Source organism: Mandrillus leucophaeus, unplaced genomic scaffold (assembly GCF_000951045.1).
Source record: "Mandrillus leucophaeus isolate KB7577 unplaced genomic scaffold, Mleu.le_1.0 Scaffold763, whole genome shotgun sequence".
NCBI lineage: Eukaryota > Metazoa > Chordata > Mammalia > Primates > Cercopithecidae > Mandrillus > Mandrillus leucophaeus.
In genome coordinates this window covers 969,112-986,428 of record NW_012108286.1, presented here as the reverse complement: position 1 = coordinate 986,428, position 17,317 = coordinate 969,112, and the positions used below count along the sequence as shown (strand labels likewise).

The window sequence follows — 17,317 nt, the reverse complement described above, 5'->3', positions numbered from 1 at the left end:
AGTAAAACATCAGAAGGCACAGTTCCTCAGAGTGCTTCTGATTATGCTATTTTTAATGAGAATGTCACTGTCACGCTAATGAGTTTAGAAGTTGGCCAGAATTCTGTTGCTGATTTTTTTTTCTATATGTCATTATATATGTACTTATTGGCTTCTTTTATAGACTTTGTTCCTCTTTCCATAATACTCTATGAATTAGTAAGAAATGCTAAGTTTTCTTTTGGTAGACTGCCCAACAACATTAGAAATATGACTCTTAATAACTCAGCACATGGACAAGATTGGTTTTTACATGGTATTCTTAGAACTAACATCCTTGCTATCTGTTATTGAATCATCAGGCACTACTGTCTGGTTTATCAAAGGAATTTTCCACAAGAAGAGACAAAAAAAACTATTTCTATCTAATTTATTTTATTTCCAATTATACACTGCATGCAACAATGGAAGAGACACAGGCTCAGGAGTGAGAGAGAAAAAGTTAAACAGATCACTGAACTTGGGGTTTGACAGTTTGGACACTCTCTGTTTAAGTAAGAGCAAAATTCCAGCTAACTTTCTTCTTTCTTTCTGTATCATACTTTGCAAATATTTAGAAAAGTTACTAAATTCTCAGCAAGTAAGAAAATACACTTACTACTGAAAACAAACATGCTCAAGCTCTCTAAGTGAAGATTATGCTCATAACTCTTTAAATGAAAAGACATTTTTGAATGTTGTAGATATCTGGAAACAAAAAGTCTCCCTAAACTCTGGAATTAAGTGAGGAGCTAAAAACCAGGAAGCAAAAACCATACCAAGGAGAAAGCAGTATAGAAAGCAGTATGTGGGATTCTAAAATTTTAGCTGCTAACTGGGTAAGTTTTAAGCAAACAAAACAAATTGTAAAAACAAAACCACCACCACACCAAAAAGCCTTATCCTGGTGCTGCTATTTTGGAGATCCTCTGTTAAGGAGGAGACATGCAATTATGAGTCTGGAATGGCGCCAACAAACTGAATAGTGAGACTCAAAGGGGAAAAATGTCTACATTGACCATTCCAGGATGTTGTAACTAAGCAACTTAAATTACATCCACAGTTTATAAAGCTTTAAGGGCTGCTCAAAAAATGAACTTGTCTGGTATAATACTGTATGTCTAAATAATAATTTATATCTCTATTTCTCATCCAAAGCTAGAATAATGCCTCAGGGCTATGTTTTTTCGTCTCTTCCTTCATTCATCAACTATTTATTAAGTGAGGTAATTTGTTAGGTATTAAATACAACATAAAGTTCAGTAAGTTGTTAGAGTACATTAGTACCTTTGTTTAATGTGCCCTGATAAATTATAAGGCCACATAAGAAAGATTCCTATTTGGCAAATAGGAAGGCTAGAAGGGCTGGGAGGTTTGCCCAAGGTCGCTCAGCAGGATTCAAACATAGGATGTCTGACTATCTATGCCTGTGTTCTTTCTTTCTTTCTCTCAATGAGCTTACAGTCTATTGAGGGATGTAATAACATAACAAAACAACTAATTAAGTGGCTAAAGAGACTGGAAACACTTTATTAGCTCATAAGATAGATTAAATTCATTTCAGAGAGGGAGAGGGTCGCGGAGCTGTGGGACTGGAAAACTACATTTTGGGTACAACATGCACTACTCGGGTGATGGATGCATTAAAATCTCAGAATTCACCACTGTAAAATTAATCCATCTATGTGGTCAAAAACTGCTTGTACCCCAAAAGTCATTGAAATAAAAAAAATAAAGAAATAAAGATAAAATTTAGTTCAGAGAACCACAGAAAATCTCACAGAAGGTCTCAAAGTTTGTAGACTTTGACAAATTGGTGTTTTGACTGATGGAGAATGGGGAGAGTAGACATTCTAGGAGACGGTCCTGAAAGATTTATGTTCATGGAAATGCACCATGTGCTCAGAGACTGCCAGAGGGGCCACTGAATTGAAGTTCAATTTTGAAGGAGGAAATAATGTACAGGAAGGCTGAAAAGGTAGATTTGGATCAGATCCTACAGTTCTTGAAGTTGAACTTCATTTTACATTCTTGAGAAGGATGAAAGGTAGTTTCTGAGTGGGGGAAGTAACCTGATCTCTCATTCCAGGGACATTGTACTAGCTGCCTAGGAATGCTGAGACAAGTATGGACTCTGCTTTCAAAAATTCATGTCAGAACCTATTATTATTGAACATATAGTAGGAGGAAAGTATTTAAATACATATTCTTTGGGTACATTGACTCATTTGAGTTCATCACCCATAATCTTGGAATGGTTTGAGTGAAGGTCATGGAGAGGGCAGTGATGCCAGGCTAAGTAGTTTGGGTTTTATTCTGAGGGAAAAGGAGGGCCACTGAAAGCATTTTAAGTGAATCAGAAACACACTGTAATTTGCATTGTAGCCTAATCACTCTGAGAGCAGTTTGGAGAATGAATTAGAGGCGGCAAGTCTGGAGGCTGGGAGATCAGAATGAATGTCATATCTTGGGTGGGCTGGGCTATAGGAAGAACTTTTCACTGAGATTGTGTAGGATGCATTAAATGAGAGGAGACTGTGAGGAGAAGACCAAATAGGAAAAAAGTTTAATCATCCAGATGAGAAGTCATGGAATCTGACCTAAGGGGCTTCAGTGACACGAAAGAGGTGGGATCAATAGGGGAGGAGATGGGGATATGCTCAAAGGTTGGCATCTCAGATGACGCTGGTGTCAATGAGAATAGAAAGCTCAGAAGGGTTGTAGGTGGCAATGTGTTTACTTGAGGAGAAGGGTTTTATTTTGGAAGATTGAGTGCTAGTATATTAACTGAATGTTTCCAAAGTGCAGCTGGCAATGTGGGCCTGGGATCTGAAAATTGCTATGGTTAGGGAAGTCTGTACTTATGGGTTATAGTTGGAAATATAAAAATAAATGTAACCCTAAAGTAAGTTATATAGGAAGAAATTAAGAGAAATCCTGGAGAATATCTGTTTATGAGGAGGGAGGAGACAGAGGACTAGGAAAGGACACAGAGAATTAGGCACAGAGATGCAAGGAAACTCTGGAGCATAATGGTTTCAAAAAGACAAAGGTATGTGCAGTTGGCAGTGTCAAATGCCACAAGAAAGTCAGAAGACACTTCTCCTGAAAACACCTGTTTGTGAAATCTCTCGGTCACAAACTCCCTATAAACCTGAAACTCTCAAATGCGCAGCACTTCATGGTTTTCCCCTCCTGAAGGAAGCCAATGGGATTATCAATTGTGACTGTTGTTTCAGAGAAGCCTTTCAATAAGACCTTCCTTTAATGAGATAGGTAACAAATGAGGGGCTGAAACATCTCTCCACATTAAAGAGATTATTGGTGTCTCTATGTATCTCATGATATGCATTTCATTGACACTGCTTGACTTGTATAAACTCTTGTGCTGTTAAAACCAAATATAATTAAATGCAGGATAAGTACAATGGAATCACATAATAATTTAGCTCAATTATTTACAAAAACAGATATTACATAGAAGAAACTGTGTCTTCTCATATATATAATGTGCAATAGAAGCCTGAAAAGGGCAGTGCTAAGTCTTGATCATCGACATCAGCATTAATAAAGTGTTCTACTCCATCGTATCATATGTACATATAAATATACACACACACACACATATACACACACACACACTCATGTATCCTTTTAAACAGGATGTCTTTATATAGAAAATTAAACAGGATGTCTTTATAAGAAAATCCAAAGAACAGCAAATGAAGTAAAGACTGATACACTTGTAGAAAGATGGCACATATACTGAATACAATTTATACCTTTTGAATAACTCAGGCACTTCACAAAAAAGATGTGGGTAAAACTGGAGGAAGAATACCCTTAGTTGGTAAGCACATTGGTAGACACATTCAGCTGAATTATTAACAGAAATTATAATAGTTATTCCAAGTAATCTTTAAGAAAAGAGGAATATATGGAACCTCTTTATGTGTGTTTATGTTCAGCTCTGTCTAAAATTAACAGAAACAACTTGGTCCTCTTGAATTTCTTTTTATTCTTCACCTTTTTTCCTTCTATGGTAAAGAAGTTGGAGTTATTTTAAGGGTCCATTTTGTTAGAATTCCTAAAGAAGTTTCATTCATTCACTTTTAAATTTATTCACTTACTCATATGCATACATACATATGTGTGTGTGTGTGTGTGTGCAATTTCCAAAGGCTTTCAGGCAACTTAAAGGAGGCACATCAACAAAAGAGAAAATTTCATTAAGAAATTAGAAAAAATTATGTCCTACAAAACATAAATTAGAATAGAATCCAAAATAAGGGTGTATTTTACAATTATAACAACAACTATCAAAAAGACAATTCTTGATGAATACAGCAATTAGAAGCAAGGCGTTGAAATCTAATCTGGGAGATGGAATATTGGTTCCTCTACTTACTATTAATATATATGTAAACTTTGGTAGGTCGCTTGACCTGTATAAACTTCAGTTTTCTTAACTGTGAAACAGAGAGAGTAATTTCTGACCTCATAGATTTATTGGGATGATTAAATGAGTTGTTTATTTTTCCCCAAAGGGTTCCCTTCAGTACCTGGTACATATCAAACACTCAACAAATTGTCTTCAAAACCAACACAATCAATCAAAAAATGACTCCACTTCACTCAAGCATCCTAATTGTTATAGAAGAAAACCGAAAGCTCACATCTCCCCATTGGTAGAAGAGCTTGGCCGCATTCCACTGCAGCTTCTGGTTTCGCTTGTTGCCCACAATGGGAGAGCGTCCCCGGGAAAGGCCTTTCTTGGTGATGTTCACATGGTGCCCTTTCATCCACTCTGGCCAGTTGCCACGATTGCAGCGGTGAACAAAACGAGCACATTCCAGGAACAAGGCTGCTCTGGCCACCACAGGTGCTTCCTGAGTAGGGTTGTTCAGGAAAGAATAATGTGGGATTAATGAACAATAACTTTAAATTGGTCTTAAAGGGAATGACTGTGTACTTTTAGTTTATTTTCCTCTTCATGTTTTGATTTAGTTTGACCATATTTCCTAGGGTTGTGTCTGTACAGCCAAGACAGTAGTGAGAAATCTGGAAAGTAAAATCCCCAAAGAAAATGTGGATCTTGAAGAATTAGACATTTTAAGTAGGTTTCTGTGTTGCTTTCTCCTTCTTCTCAAGAATCTCAAGTAATTACATGTCTCCAACTTTGTATATTTAAGGGTGGCAGCGATTTGAGTGTAGAGTGAAAGAGCTTTTAGTGAGGTCTTAAATATGAATCTTTTTTTGAACCCTAAAATTTTACATGAAGCAAACAAATATTCCATTTCTAGAATTAGTCTTATTTTAACCAAGAGCGTCAGAAGTAATTTTGTACCAGCAATAGTCTTTTGTCTATAACCATCCATATGTTCCAAAGAGGTAAAATTGCTTCTGCACATTTTGGCTATTAAAAAAAGGGAGTTCAAGACCAGCCTGGCCAACATGATGAAACCTCATCTCTACTAAAAATACAAAAAATTAGCCAGGCATGGTGGAGTGCACCTGTAGTCCCAGCTCCTCAGGAGGCTGAGGCTTGAACCCGGGAGGTAGAAGTTGCGGTTAGCCAAGATCATGCCACTGCACTCCAGCCTGGTAGACAGAGTGAGGCTCCATCTCAAAAAACAAAAAAGAAAAGGAAGCTCAATCTTGTTGAGTTAGTCTTTTTTTTTTCTTTTGTCATAAATAACTGACTGGATTATACTTAAATAGGCATGGTTTTCATTGAAAATATTTGATAAAGAGAAGATTAATTGATAAATGATACAGCATTTTTTCAGAAAAATATCACTCCACCTTGTCATGTCATGATGTGCTTGAAAAAAAAAAAGGAAAAAAGAAGAAACATCTTTTAGTTGATATCCAGAATCTGGTAAGAATCAAATACTCTACTGAAATCTTTGAAAGTTTTTTTTTTTAAAGTTAAGGAAAGAAGTAATGAGAAGTTTTCCATAAAAGGTCAATAGATCATAAGAAAATATGTATCAACTATTCATGTGTATTTTGACTTGTGTCAGTTTTTCAAAAAATACATCACAATATTATTTATCATTTTAGGGTTACTCAGTAACCACAGATTTTCAAACTGAAATAATTTTTAATAACCATTGTAAGCAATGTATCAATCCATAAAGTTAAAATAGAGGCTAATATAGAGTGTCAATTACATGTCAGTTAACTTTTAGAATTATAATATATAACATCCCTGTGATCTATAAATAATGTCCCTCATTTAAGATTTTTTAAAATGAGGTATAATTTTTCACTATCATATAGCATTAAAGGGGTGAATATAGGAACATAGGATTCAACCCAGGTCTCACTGATGCCAGTCCTATGCTAGTTTCTCTTTGGCATTTACATTGTCTTAATTTATACTCCCATAAATCTTAGTAAAAGATAATTTCTAGAATGCAAGTAGAAATTAACTATTAATATTTAAAGTGGGACATTAGTTCCATGTACTATTGTTTTCTAAAACATAAATATATAAACATATCATTTCCCCATTTGAGATCTATTACAGGCTCCATACTCAACCATAAAACAAAGATATCCAAGCTTTGTGATTTGGGTCATCTCCTTTTCTATGCCCATCCCAAGTGCTTTATGATCCAATTATTCAACTTAGTTGCTGTCTCCCAAATGTGACATCTTCTACCATTCCACATGTTGTCTCATGGCTTGCAGAGCCTTGAAACTCCTTTTCTACCCAGAAAATTCCCATTTTTAAGACTCAGGATTCAGTTAGTTACCTCCTCTGAGAAGCCTTCTTAAATCCCTTCCCTGGTCAGGCAGAGCTGGTTACTTTACATTTTTGGGTACCAAAGTATCCCAAACACACTGGATGATTCAAGTAAGTTAGTTCCTTAAGCCTTTCTTCATTGTATATGTCTTAAATGCAGTCATCAAAAATTACAATGAAAATATATTTATGTCGGTACTTAATTTTACAAAGAATATTATGTATTACCACAACATGAAAACTTAACCTACGTGAAAGACAGAATGCAAGATGAACACTAATGGTGAGAATTTATCCTTAACAAAAGCTGGATACTAATGATGAGAGTCTATCTCATCAACTGCATGGGGTCAAGACTAGGAAGCAGGTCACAGGGATAGAAAAACTTGAGACTGCAAGGAGTCAGATGACCTTCTGCATTAAACCCAATAGTATTGCAGTGCCATACCATATAAACTAAATATCTATATTCTTTCTTGTATTAAGTATTCATTTCACTAAACAGTTCAGATATGCAAATCTGTGTCTGGAAAAGGTTGGAACATTTGTCTCTAAAACAGAATGTCAGTTTAGAGGTCAGGCAAGTGATGCAAATTTATTCTTAGCCTGTCACAATATGACACATTCCCAATATAAAGCAATGTGGATTCAAAGCTTAATGACAGGAAGACATAAGTAACACTGCTGAAATAGCATCATATTGTGAACCCTGGCTCCTTCAGGATTAACAAGGGTGAAACTTAACGTGGACCACATGTATGGGGTGGAGGATCATTTTATTGCCTCTAAGTGTTAGATGGCAACTGACAGGATTAACAATAGATGAATGAACAATCTAAATAGTGATATGTGAGGCTTCCTATATAGATTAGTTTGCCTACTTTAGATAAAATAATTCTTAAAAAATATTACTTAAAAATTATTTTAGCTGCTTAAGAAGCCCAAGGCATTTTTGAATCTAAACCAACTTCAATTCTCCTGCTCTCAAAAACTTCTCATGATAAAACTGAGATATTATGAGTTACAGGCTGTGGAAAATTCGAATCCAAGTTTGGAAATGAAATTGAGATCAATATAAAAATAATTCTCATTAACTATATGGTAAAATATTAAGGGGGAGGTTGGTTATTGTCTGATGAATTTTATGCATGTAAATAGCCAAATCCATTAATGTTTGGAAATGTCACTGTTTGCATCAAGGAAGATGACATAGAGTCATTCAAATATTGCCTTTTTATTATAATAATTATTAGCCTAGTGGATGATGTCAGTCTTAGAAATTCTATATTCAAGATGGCAGTAAATAACACTAATTTATGGGGTATTTTAGTATATATATTACTATACTGAAAATTGAGGGTGATGCTAAGGTTCAAAGCCAAGGGCACTGATGTCCAAGATCATTAGTCAGCAGCAGCTAATTAAGTTTGCTGAGTTTGCAATGTGTGTGCAGCAGCATTCAAGGAATTCTGGTGTGAGTGTGGCTATGTGGAATCGTTTTCATTCAGTTCCTTTTAAAATGTAGTTTAGAAAGTATTGATTTCAGGGGCAGGGTTATGGAATACCTTGGACAAAGGATTCCTCCTGAGCATAAAGGAAAGTCAATTTTCCCTCTTTTGATGGAGCTTACCTCTTATGGCTCAGTGCAATCTGAAGAAGCAGCAAAAGATGGAGGCATGACATAATGGATAGGGATGGATTCACATCACAGAGAAAAACAGCACAAATGGAGAAAAATGAATCGGAAGAATGCTGCATAGCTGAAAAGAACCACAGAGTATCAGAGGCACAGTTACAGGTGAACATCTAAACAAAATTTGACACCATTGGAATACCATAGAGAATTTGCTGGTGGTCCTAAAAGAAAAGTAAGCATATTTAAATTTCTTCTTTCTTATTAACATGTCTGCCCAGATCCCTTTTTATGCTCCATAATGTCACAGAGAGGCTTCTATTCCATTATATTATAACTTTGTAGTTTCCAGACAAGCAAGAATCAATTTTAACTGAGAAGGCAAAATATTAGATTGAACCTATGAAATTTCTAAATTTGAAGGTCAGAAATAGTCATATCAGCAATTTCATATAGTTCAATCTTGTATGAGGTGTTCTCTGCATGGGTTACAGGCTTGTCCAGTTGAAATTACAAAAAGTTAATGAATGTCAATGCACAGCATGGGGGGTCTCTAACAGTCTACAGCTAGAAAACATCAGGAGTCTGGCTACTTTCCTTGACTTCCTTGCCATTTTTTTCCTTGAATTTTATAAGATCATTATGTATATTGAATACTTCCTTTATGAAAGTGAGGCAGAGAATTGAGATAGTAATTTCGACAGCTGTGCTTTATTTTGCCTGGGGACCTAAAAAATATTGTTGCCAAGATATGATGGTTAATTGAAGCTTATAATTGCAATACATTCCTTTCCCTGGAGAACTATATCTAAGCTTATGATGTGCAAAGAAACCTTGACTGATCCTGAAAACTCATATAACACTGGATAGAAACTGTTTTTAAAGACTAAATATTTTACGTGGGCCCCTAGGGAATTACATATTTTTTTTATTGTCTTACAAAATAAAATATAAAGCTGTTGCTGGTGCAGGATACCTGTTTATCTACAACCAATGGGAATAAGCAGTTATTTTGGGTCTTAGTAAGCGCTGGAAAGTTCTTTGCTAGGGGATATATACTTCTGAGTCAGTATTTATTACTTAGTTTGTATTGAATTCTCTGCCTCACTTGGATCAATAAATAACTGACTCGCTAGCTAACAGGCTGCCTCCTTCCCTGCCCATTTCTACAGTAGCTGTGGGTAGGCTGAAGATCAACATTATAGGTTAGCACAAGGTCTGGAAGGCTAGTCATTTTAGCACTTACTCAGATCATGCTAACATTTTGGGTATTTTAAAAACCAAATGAGGACTTCTGTTTCTGACAATATGATGAATTAAGAGTGAAGAATTCATTTGATTTAGAACACCTGAAATGGTGGGTAAAATATCAAAAAATGTCTATTTTTATTTTGCTTTTATTTCTAAAGTGAGATTGAAGACAACTGGAAAGTAGAAATTACAAGAAAGTGCAATTCTGGAGGTGGGAGCAGGGATAAACTAGATAGAAATATTTGTCCTGAAGGTTTCTGCTGACTGTAGAGAGACCAGATGGGTTTCCAATGGGCCACAAGTTAAAAATTGGCACAAGTGGGTTGGAGGTCAGATCATATACTCATCTGACATAAAGCCAGGATCCACCCGCAGTGGATGAATAAGAAAAAAATCTGCCCCAAAGAAGTTGGTTTGCCTGACAAGGTTTGGCTCTGGGTAGGACAGAGGAGGGGAATAAAAGGAAAAAGTCTTTTATGAGAATGCTTAACAAAATCCCACATTCTCATACAAGTTTGGTGCACCAGGAATGGGCTAATACCATGCCCCCCAACCCCCAAAAATAATTTTTAAAAATGTTCTTAGATTGATAATGTTTCCAGGTGTCTGATTCATAAAACAAGTTCTTAGAGACCTACAAAGAGACTTAGACTCCCAAACAATAATAGTGGGAGACTTAAACACAACACTGTCAATATTAGACAGATCAATGAGACAGAAAATTAACAAGGATATTCAGGACTTGAACTCAGCTCTGGACCAAGCAGACCTAATAGACATCTACAGAACTCTCCATCCCAAATTAACAGAATATACATTCTTCTCAGCACTACATAGCAAGAGGTTCTTTGAAACCAACAAGAACAAAGAGATGATGTACCAGAATCTCTGGGACACAGCTAAAGCAGTGTTAAAAGGGAAATTTATAGCACTAAATGCCTACATCAGAAAGCTAGGAAGATCTCAAATCAACACTTTAACATCACAATTAAAAGAGTTAGAGAGACAAGAAGAAATTAATCCAAAAGTTAGGAGAAGTCAAGAAATAAGTAAGATCAGAGAAGAATTGAAGGAGATAAAGACACGAAAAATGCTCCAAAAAAAATCAATGAATCCAGGAGCTGGAGTTTTGAAAAAATAAGCAAAATAGACCACTGGCTAGACTAATAAAGAAGAAGAAGACAGAAGAATCAAATAGACACAATAAAAAATGATAAAGGGGATATCACCACTGACCCCACAGAAATACAAACTACCATCAGAGAATACTATAAACCCCTCCATGCAAATAAACTAGAAAATCTGGAAGAAACAGATACATTCCTGGATGTACACGCCCTCCCAAGACTAAACCAGGAAGAAGTTGAATCCCTGTATAGAACGATAACAAGTTCTGAAATTGCGGCAGTATTAATAGCCTACCAACCAAAAAAAGCCCAGGACCAGTTGGATTCACAGCTGAATTCTACCAGAAATACAAAGAGGAGCTGGTACCATTTCTTCTGAAACTATTCCAAAAAACTGAGAAGGAGGCACTTCTCCCTAACTCATTTTATAAAGCCAGAATCATCCTGATACCTGGAAGAGACAATATAAAACCTGGAAGAGACAATATAAAAAGAATGTGCCTGATGAACATCAGTGCGAAAATCCTCAATAAAATACTAGCAAACCAAATCGAGCAGCACATCAAAAAACTTATCCATCACGATCAAGTCTGCTTCCTCCCTGGGATGCAAGGCTGGTTAAACATACACAAATCATTAAATGTAATTCATCACATAAGCAGAACCAAAGACCAAAACCACATGATTATCTCAATAGGTGCAGAAAAGGCCTTTGATAAAATTCATCATCCCTTTATGTTAGAAACTCTCAATAAACGAGGTATTGATGGAACATATCTCAAAATAATAAGAGCTATCGATGACAAACCCACAGCCAACGTCATATTTAATGGGCAAAAGCTGGAAGCATTTCCTTTGAAAACCAGTACAAGACAGGGATGCCCTCTCTCACCACTCCTAGCCAACACAGAAGTTCTGGCCAGGGCAATCAGGCAAATAAAGAAATAAGGGGTATTAAAATAGGAAAAGAGGAAGTCAACTTGTCTTTGTTTGACAACATGATTTTATATATAGAAAACACCATCAACTCAGCACCAAAACTCCTTAAACTGATAAGCTATTTCAGTTAAGTCTCAGGATAGAAAATCAATGTGCAAAAATCACAAACATTCCTTTACAGCAATGATAGACAAGCAGAGAGCCAAATCATGAATGAACTCCCATTCACAATCATTACAAAGAGAATAAAATACCTAGGAATACAGCTAACAAGGGATGTGAAGAACCTCTTCAAGGAGAACTACAAACCACTGCTCAAGGAAGTAAGAAAGGACACAAACTAATGGAAAAACAGTCTATCCTCATGGACAGGAAGAATCAATGTCGTGAAAATGGCCATACTGACGAAAATGATTTATAGATTCAGTGCTATTCCCATCAAATGACCATTGACATTCTTCACAGAATTAGAAAAAACTATTCTAAATTTTATATGGAATCAAAGGAGACCCCATACAGCCAAGACAATCCTAAGCAAAAAGAACAAAACTGGAGGCATCATGCTACCTGACTTCAAACTACAAGGCTGACTGACTTCAAACTACAAAGCTACAATAACCAAAACAGCATGGTACTGGTACGAAAACAGACTTATAGACCAATGGAGCAGAACAGAGACCTCGGAAATAACAACACACATCTACAACCATATAATCTTCGACAAACCTGCTGAAAACAAGCAATAGGTAAAGGATTTCCTATTCAGTAAATGGTGCTGGGAAAACTGGCTAGCCATATGCAGAAAACTGAAACTGGACCCCTTCCTTACACCTTACACAAAAATTAACTCAAGATGGATTAAAGACTTAAATGTAAAACCCCAAACCATAAAAACTCTAGAAGAAAACCTAGGCAATACCATTCAGGACACAGGCTTCATGACAAAAAAATACTTCATGACAAAAATGCCAAAAGCAATTGCAACGAAAGCAAAAATCAACAAATGGGATCTAATTAAACTAAAGAGCTTCTGCACAGCAAAAGAAACTATCATGAGAGTGAACAAGCCACCTACAGAATGGGAGAAAACTTTTGCAATCTACTCAGTTGACAAAGGTCTAATTTCCAGAATTTACAAGGAACTTAAACAAATTTACAGGAAAAAAAACAACCCCATCAAAAAGTGAGAAAAGGATATGAACACTTCTCAAAAGGAGACACTGTACAGGCAACAAACATGAAATAAAGCTCAACATCACTGATCACCAGAGAAATGCAAATCAAAACCACAATGAGATACCATCTCATGCTGGTCAGAGTGGAGATTATTAAAAAGTCAGAAAACAATAGATGCTGGCAAGGCTGTGGAGAAATAGGAACACTTTTACACTATTGATGGGAATGTAAATTAGTTCAACCACTGTGGAAGACAGTATGGCGATTCCTCAAGGATCTAGAACCAGAAATGTCATTTGACCCAGGATTCACATTACTGGATATATACCCAAAGGAATATAAATCATTCTACTATAAAGACACATGCACACGTATATTTATTGCAGCACTATTTACAATAGCAAAGACATGGAACCAACCCAAATGCCCATCACTGATAGATTGGATAAAGAAAATGTGGTACATATACACCACGGAATAGTATGTAGCCATAAAAAATGAGATAATGTCCTTTGCAGGTATATGGATGAAGCTGGAAGCCATCATCTTCAGCAACCTAACACAGGAACAGATAATCAAACATTGCATGTTCTCACTGATAAGTGGGAGTTGAACAATGAAGACACATGGGCACAGAGAGGTAAGCAGCACACACCAGAGCCTGTTGGGGGATGGGGGGTGAGGGGAGGAAACTTAGAGGATGAGCCAATAGGTGCAGCAAACCACCATGGCACACATACACCTATGTAACACATCTGTACGTTCTGCACATGTATCCCTTTTTTTAAGAAAAAAATTTAAAAAAGAAATTCGTTGATTTTAGACTTTTAGTTAAATATGTATGTGATTTCTATAAACACAAAAGGAATATAATAATCTACAAACTAGTAAAGGAAAATAACTTTTAAAATGTGAAACTATACCAAAGCAAGAGAAATAAACCCTAACACAATCTAAAAGAAGGCATGAAATTGAAACAAACACACACACACACACACACACAATGAAATAACAAAAAGTACAATAAATAAGCAAAAATGACAGAAGTGAATCTAAATGTATCAGGAATCACAATCTGTACAAATAGACTAAATTTTCTAGAAAAAAAATTGTTTAAATGGTGAACAAAATTCAATATAAACTTTTTTCTTTCTTTTTTGGAAACAGGGTTTCATTCTGTGGCCCAGATTGGAGTGCAGTTGTGTGATCTGGGCTCACTGCGACCTCTGTTTCCTGGGTTCAACTATTCTTGTGCCTCTGCCTCCCAAGAAGCTGGGATTACAGGCATGTGCCACCACACATGGCTAATTTTTGTATTTTTAGTAGAGACGGGGTTTCGCCATGTTGGCCAGGCTTGTCTTGAACTCCTGATCTCAAGTGATCTGCCCACCTTGGCCTCCCAAAGTGCTGTGCTTACAGGTGTGAGCCACCATGCCGAGCCCAAATACTTCCTTTCAATAAGACATACACCTAAGTAACAAACAGAAAAGTTGAAAGTAAAGGATTGACAAAAAGACATGCCCGGCCAATACTAACTTAATGAAATTGTTGTAGCTATATTACCATTGTAGAAAAACATATCTTAAGGTAGAAAGTATCACTAAAAATCAGCATGCCACTTGATGATAATAAAAGGTTCAAATCATTAGAAACTTGTCATATTTCTAGATCTGTTTGCTTCCATATAAATAAAACAAAAAATGTCATCACTGTAAATGTAAATGAACGCATTTGCCATCATTGTGAGGGATTTCAACACAACTAACAGTAATTGACAGATGAAACAGTGAGAAAACAATAAGGATATAGATTCAAATAACCCAATTAACAAGTTTGACCATATGTATACCAATCACTGTGTTCTACAACTGGAGAATACAAATTCTTTTTGACAACACATGGAACATTTATAAAAACTGATAATATTCTAGGTCATAAAGGAAGTCTAAATTAGTTCTAAAGAATCAATAACTTAGAAATTAATAACACAAATTGATTTCTAACAAAACCCTGGATTTTATAAATTAAAACACACACATATCTAGATACCTATGAGTCAAAAAATAATAATTAAAGAAATTAGAAAATACTTAAAAGTAAATTAAAACAAAAATACTGCTTATCAAAATTTATGGTATGCAGTTAAAGTAGTACTTAGAGGAAAATTAATAGCTAAGTTCTTAGTTTACAACAGAGAAAAGAATATCAATGAACTAAGTAATCAACTTAACCAAAGAATAATGCAATTAGCCCAAAGCATGAGAGAAAATAATAACAATAAGAGCAAGCATTAATAAATTAGAGAACAAACATACAATAGAAAGACTAAAAAAGAATAATGAAATAGACAAATGACTGGTACATCTTGTTAAAAAAACTGGAAACAATTTTAGAAATAAAAATAGATAACTACAGATACTTCAAGGATTAGAACTAATAAGAATGTATTCTAATTAAATTTATGCCAACAAACCTTAAAATATAGGTTAAATTGATAAACTACTGAAAAAATTAAAATTACTTAAACTGTCTCAGGAAGAAATAGAACTTTTGAATAATCATTTCAGATCTGAATTTCAATCATCTCTAAATATATCCGTGGACTCAAGGCAATTCCAAGAATAAATCAAAGGATTTTTCATGGACTCTGATAAGCTAATTATAAAATTCATGTGGAAGAACAAAGAGCCACGACTAGCCTAAGTGATGTTTTTAAGTGATGTTTAAAGTTCTAACATTAATACAGAGTAGGTTGACTCAGGATACATAGAAATGGAACAAAACAAAACCCAGGCCAGGTGCGATGCCTCATGCTTGTAATCCCAGAACTTGGGGGGCAAGGTGGGTGGGTCACCTAAGGTCAGGAGGAGTTCTAGACCAGCCTGACCAAGATGGTGAAACCCCATCTCTACTAAAAATACAAAAATTAGCTGGGTGTGATGGTGGGTGCCTGCAGTCCCAGCTACTTGGGAGGCTGAGACAGGAGAATTACTTGAACCCAGGAGGTGGAGGTTGCAGTGAGCTGAGATCATGCCACTGAACTCAAGCCTGGGCAACAGAGCAAGCCTCCATCTCAAAAACAAACAAACAAACAAAAACAAACAAACAAAAATCCCAGAATTACATCATGTTTGTAAGGACACTTGACATTTGATTAAGATGGAAATGCACATCTGAGAAGAATGCATTAACTAGTCAATACATTGTGCTAGGATAGTTATTTTTCCACAGGAATGAAAGAAAATAAAGAAAATGAATTTCTATCTTATACTATTCACATAGAACATTTTCATTAAAGGCTTAATTGTGAAAGTTAATCTTTAATACTTTTAGAGAAAAATATAAGAATGTCTTTGCTACCTTGGAATTTCAAGACAGAAGTGCTAGTCATGAAGGATAATTTTTATGAATTATATTAAATTAAAATTTCCCTTCATTAAAATATATGAAAAAAATTGAAGATGAAAACAAGCTGAACACTGGCAGATGATGCCACGCAAAGAAGAGAAAAAAGATTAAAATTGACATCACCTATAATCTTTTACAAATTAGCAATAAAAGATAAATAATCTTCCAATAAGAGAATGAACAAAAGACATAAATGAAATATTTTACCAAAGCAGAAACAGAAATGGTAAATAAACTGATGACAAGACTTCTCAAGCTTTAGGTTAAAATATAGATTACAGGTTATTACTTTAAAGCACCACATTGTTAAAAATAAAAATATTGGGCAATACAGTGTTGGCAAGAATACAGAGAAACAGGAGCTTTCATTATACCGTTGGCACTTATTTGGAATTTTTGCAACTACTTTGAAATACAATTTGGTATCATATAGTAAAAGTGTGAGTCAATAATTTTACTCATAGGTTTATTTAGGAAACTATATATGAATCGAGACCCATACACAAAAATATTTATAAAGATATTGCTAAAAAATTAGCCAGAATTTTGAAAAAATTAAAATGTCCACCTAACATAGAGTGGATATATAAATTGTGGTATGTTCAAACAAATGAATACCATTCATGAGTAAACATTAACATATTAACACTAAATGCGTTGACAAGGAGGAACTCAAACATAATGTTAAACAAATAAGAAAACGGATAGCATGACTTCCTATAAATTAATTTCAAAAGCAGACAAAACAAAGTAAAACAAAACAAAATAATATGTTCTCTAAAGACACATACCAATGTGATAAAATAAGTAAAGCACAAGAAAGATATTAAAATAAAGTTCAGAAGAAGAGCATCTTCTCAGAGGTAAGGGTGTGTGATTAGGTAAGGGAACACAGAAACTGGAAATGTTTTATTTGTGTCATGGATATGTGACTTTTAGATTTTTTCCTTTAAATTCTATCTATTTATGATACATATTCATTTTATTTTATTTTATTTTATTTTATTTTAT

General features: G+C 35.2%; 1 protein-coding gene across 2 annotated transcripts in view; it reads right to left on the bottom strand.

Moving 5' to 3' along the window:
- Window positions 1-17,317, bottom strand: part of UNC80 (unc-80 homolog (C. elegans)) — a 251,121-nt gene that overhangs the window by 118,027 nt on the left and 115,777 nt on the right. For both annotated transcript variants that reach the window (XM_011966529.1, XM_011966530.1), the window contains exon 23: window positions 4,695-4,907. In XM_011966529.1, coding sequence (XP_011821919.1) covers window positions 4,695-4,907 — 213 coding nt within the window. The remainder of the gene's footprint in view (window positions 1-4,694; window positions 4,908-17,317) is intronic.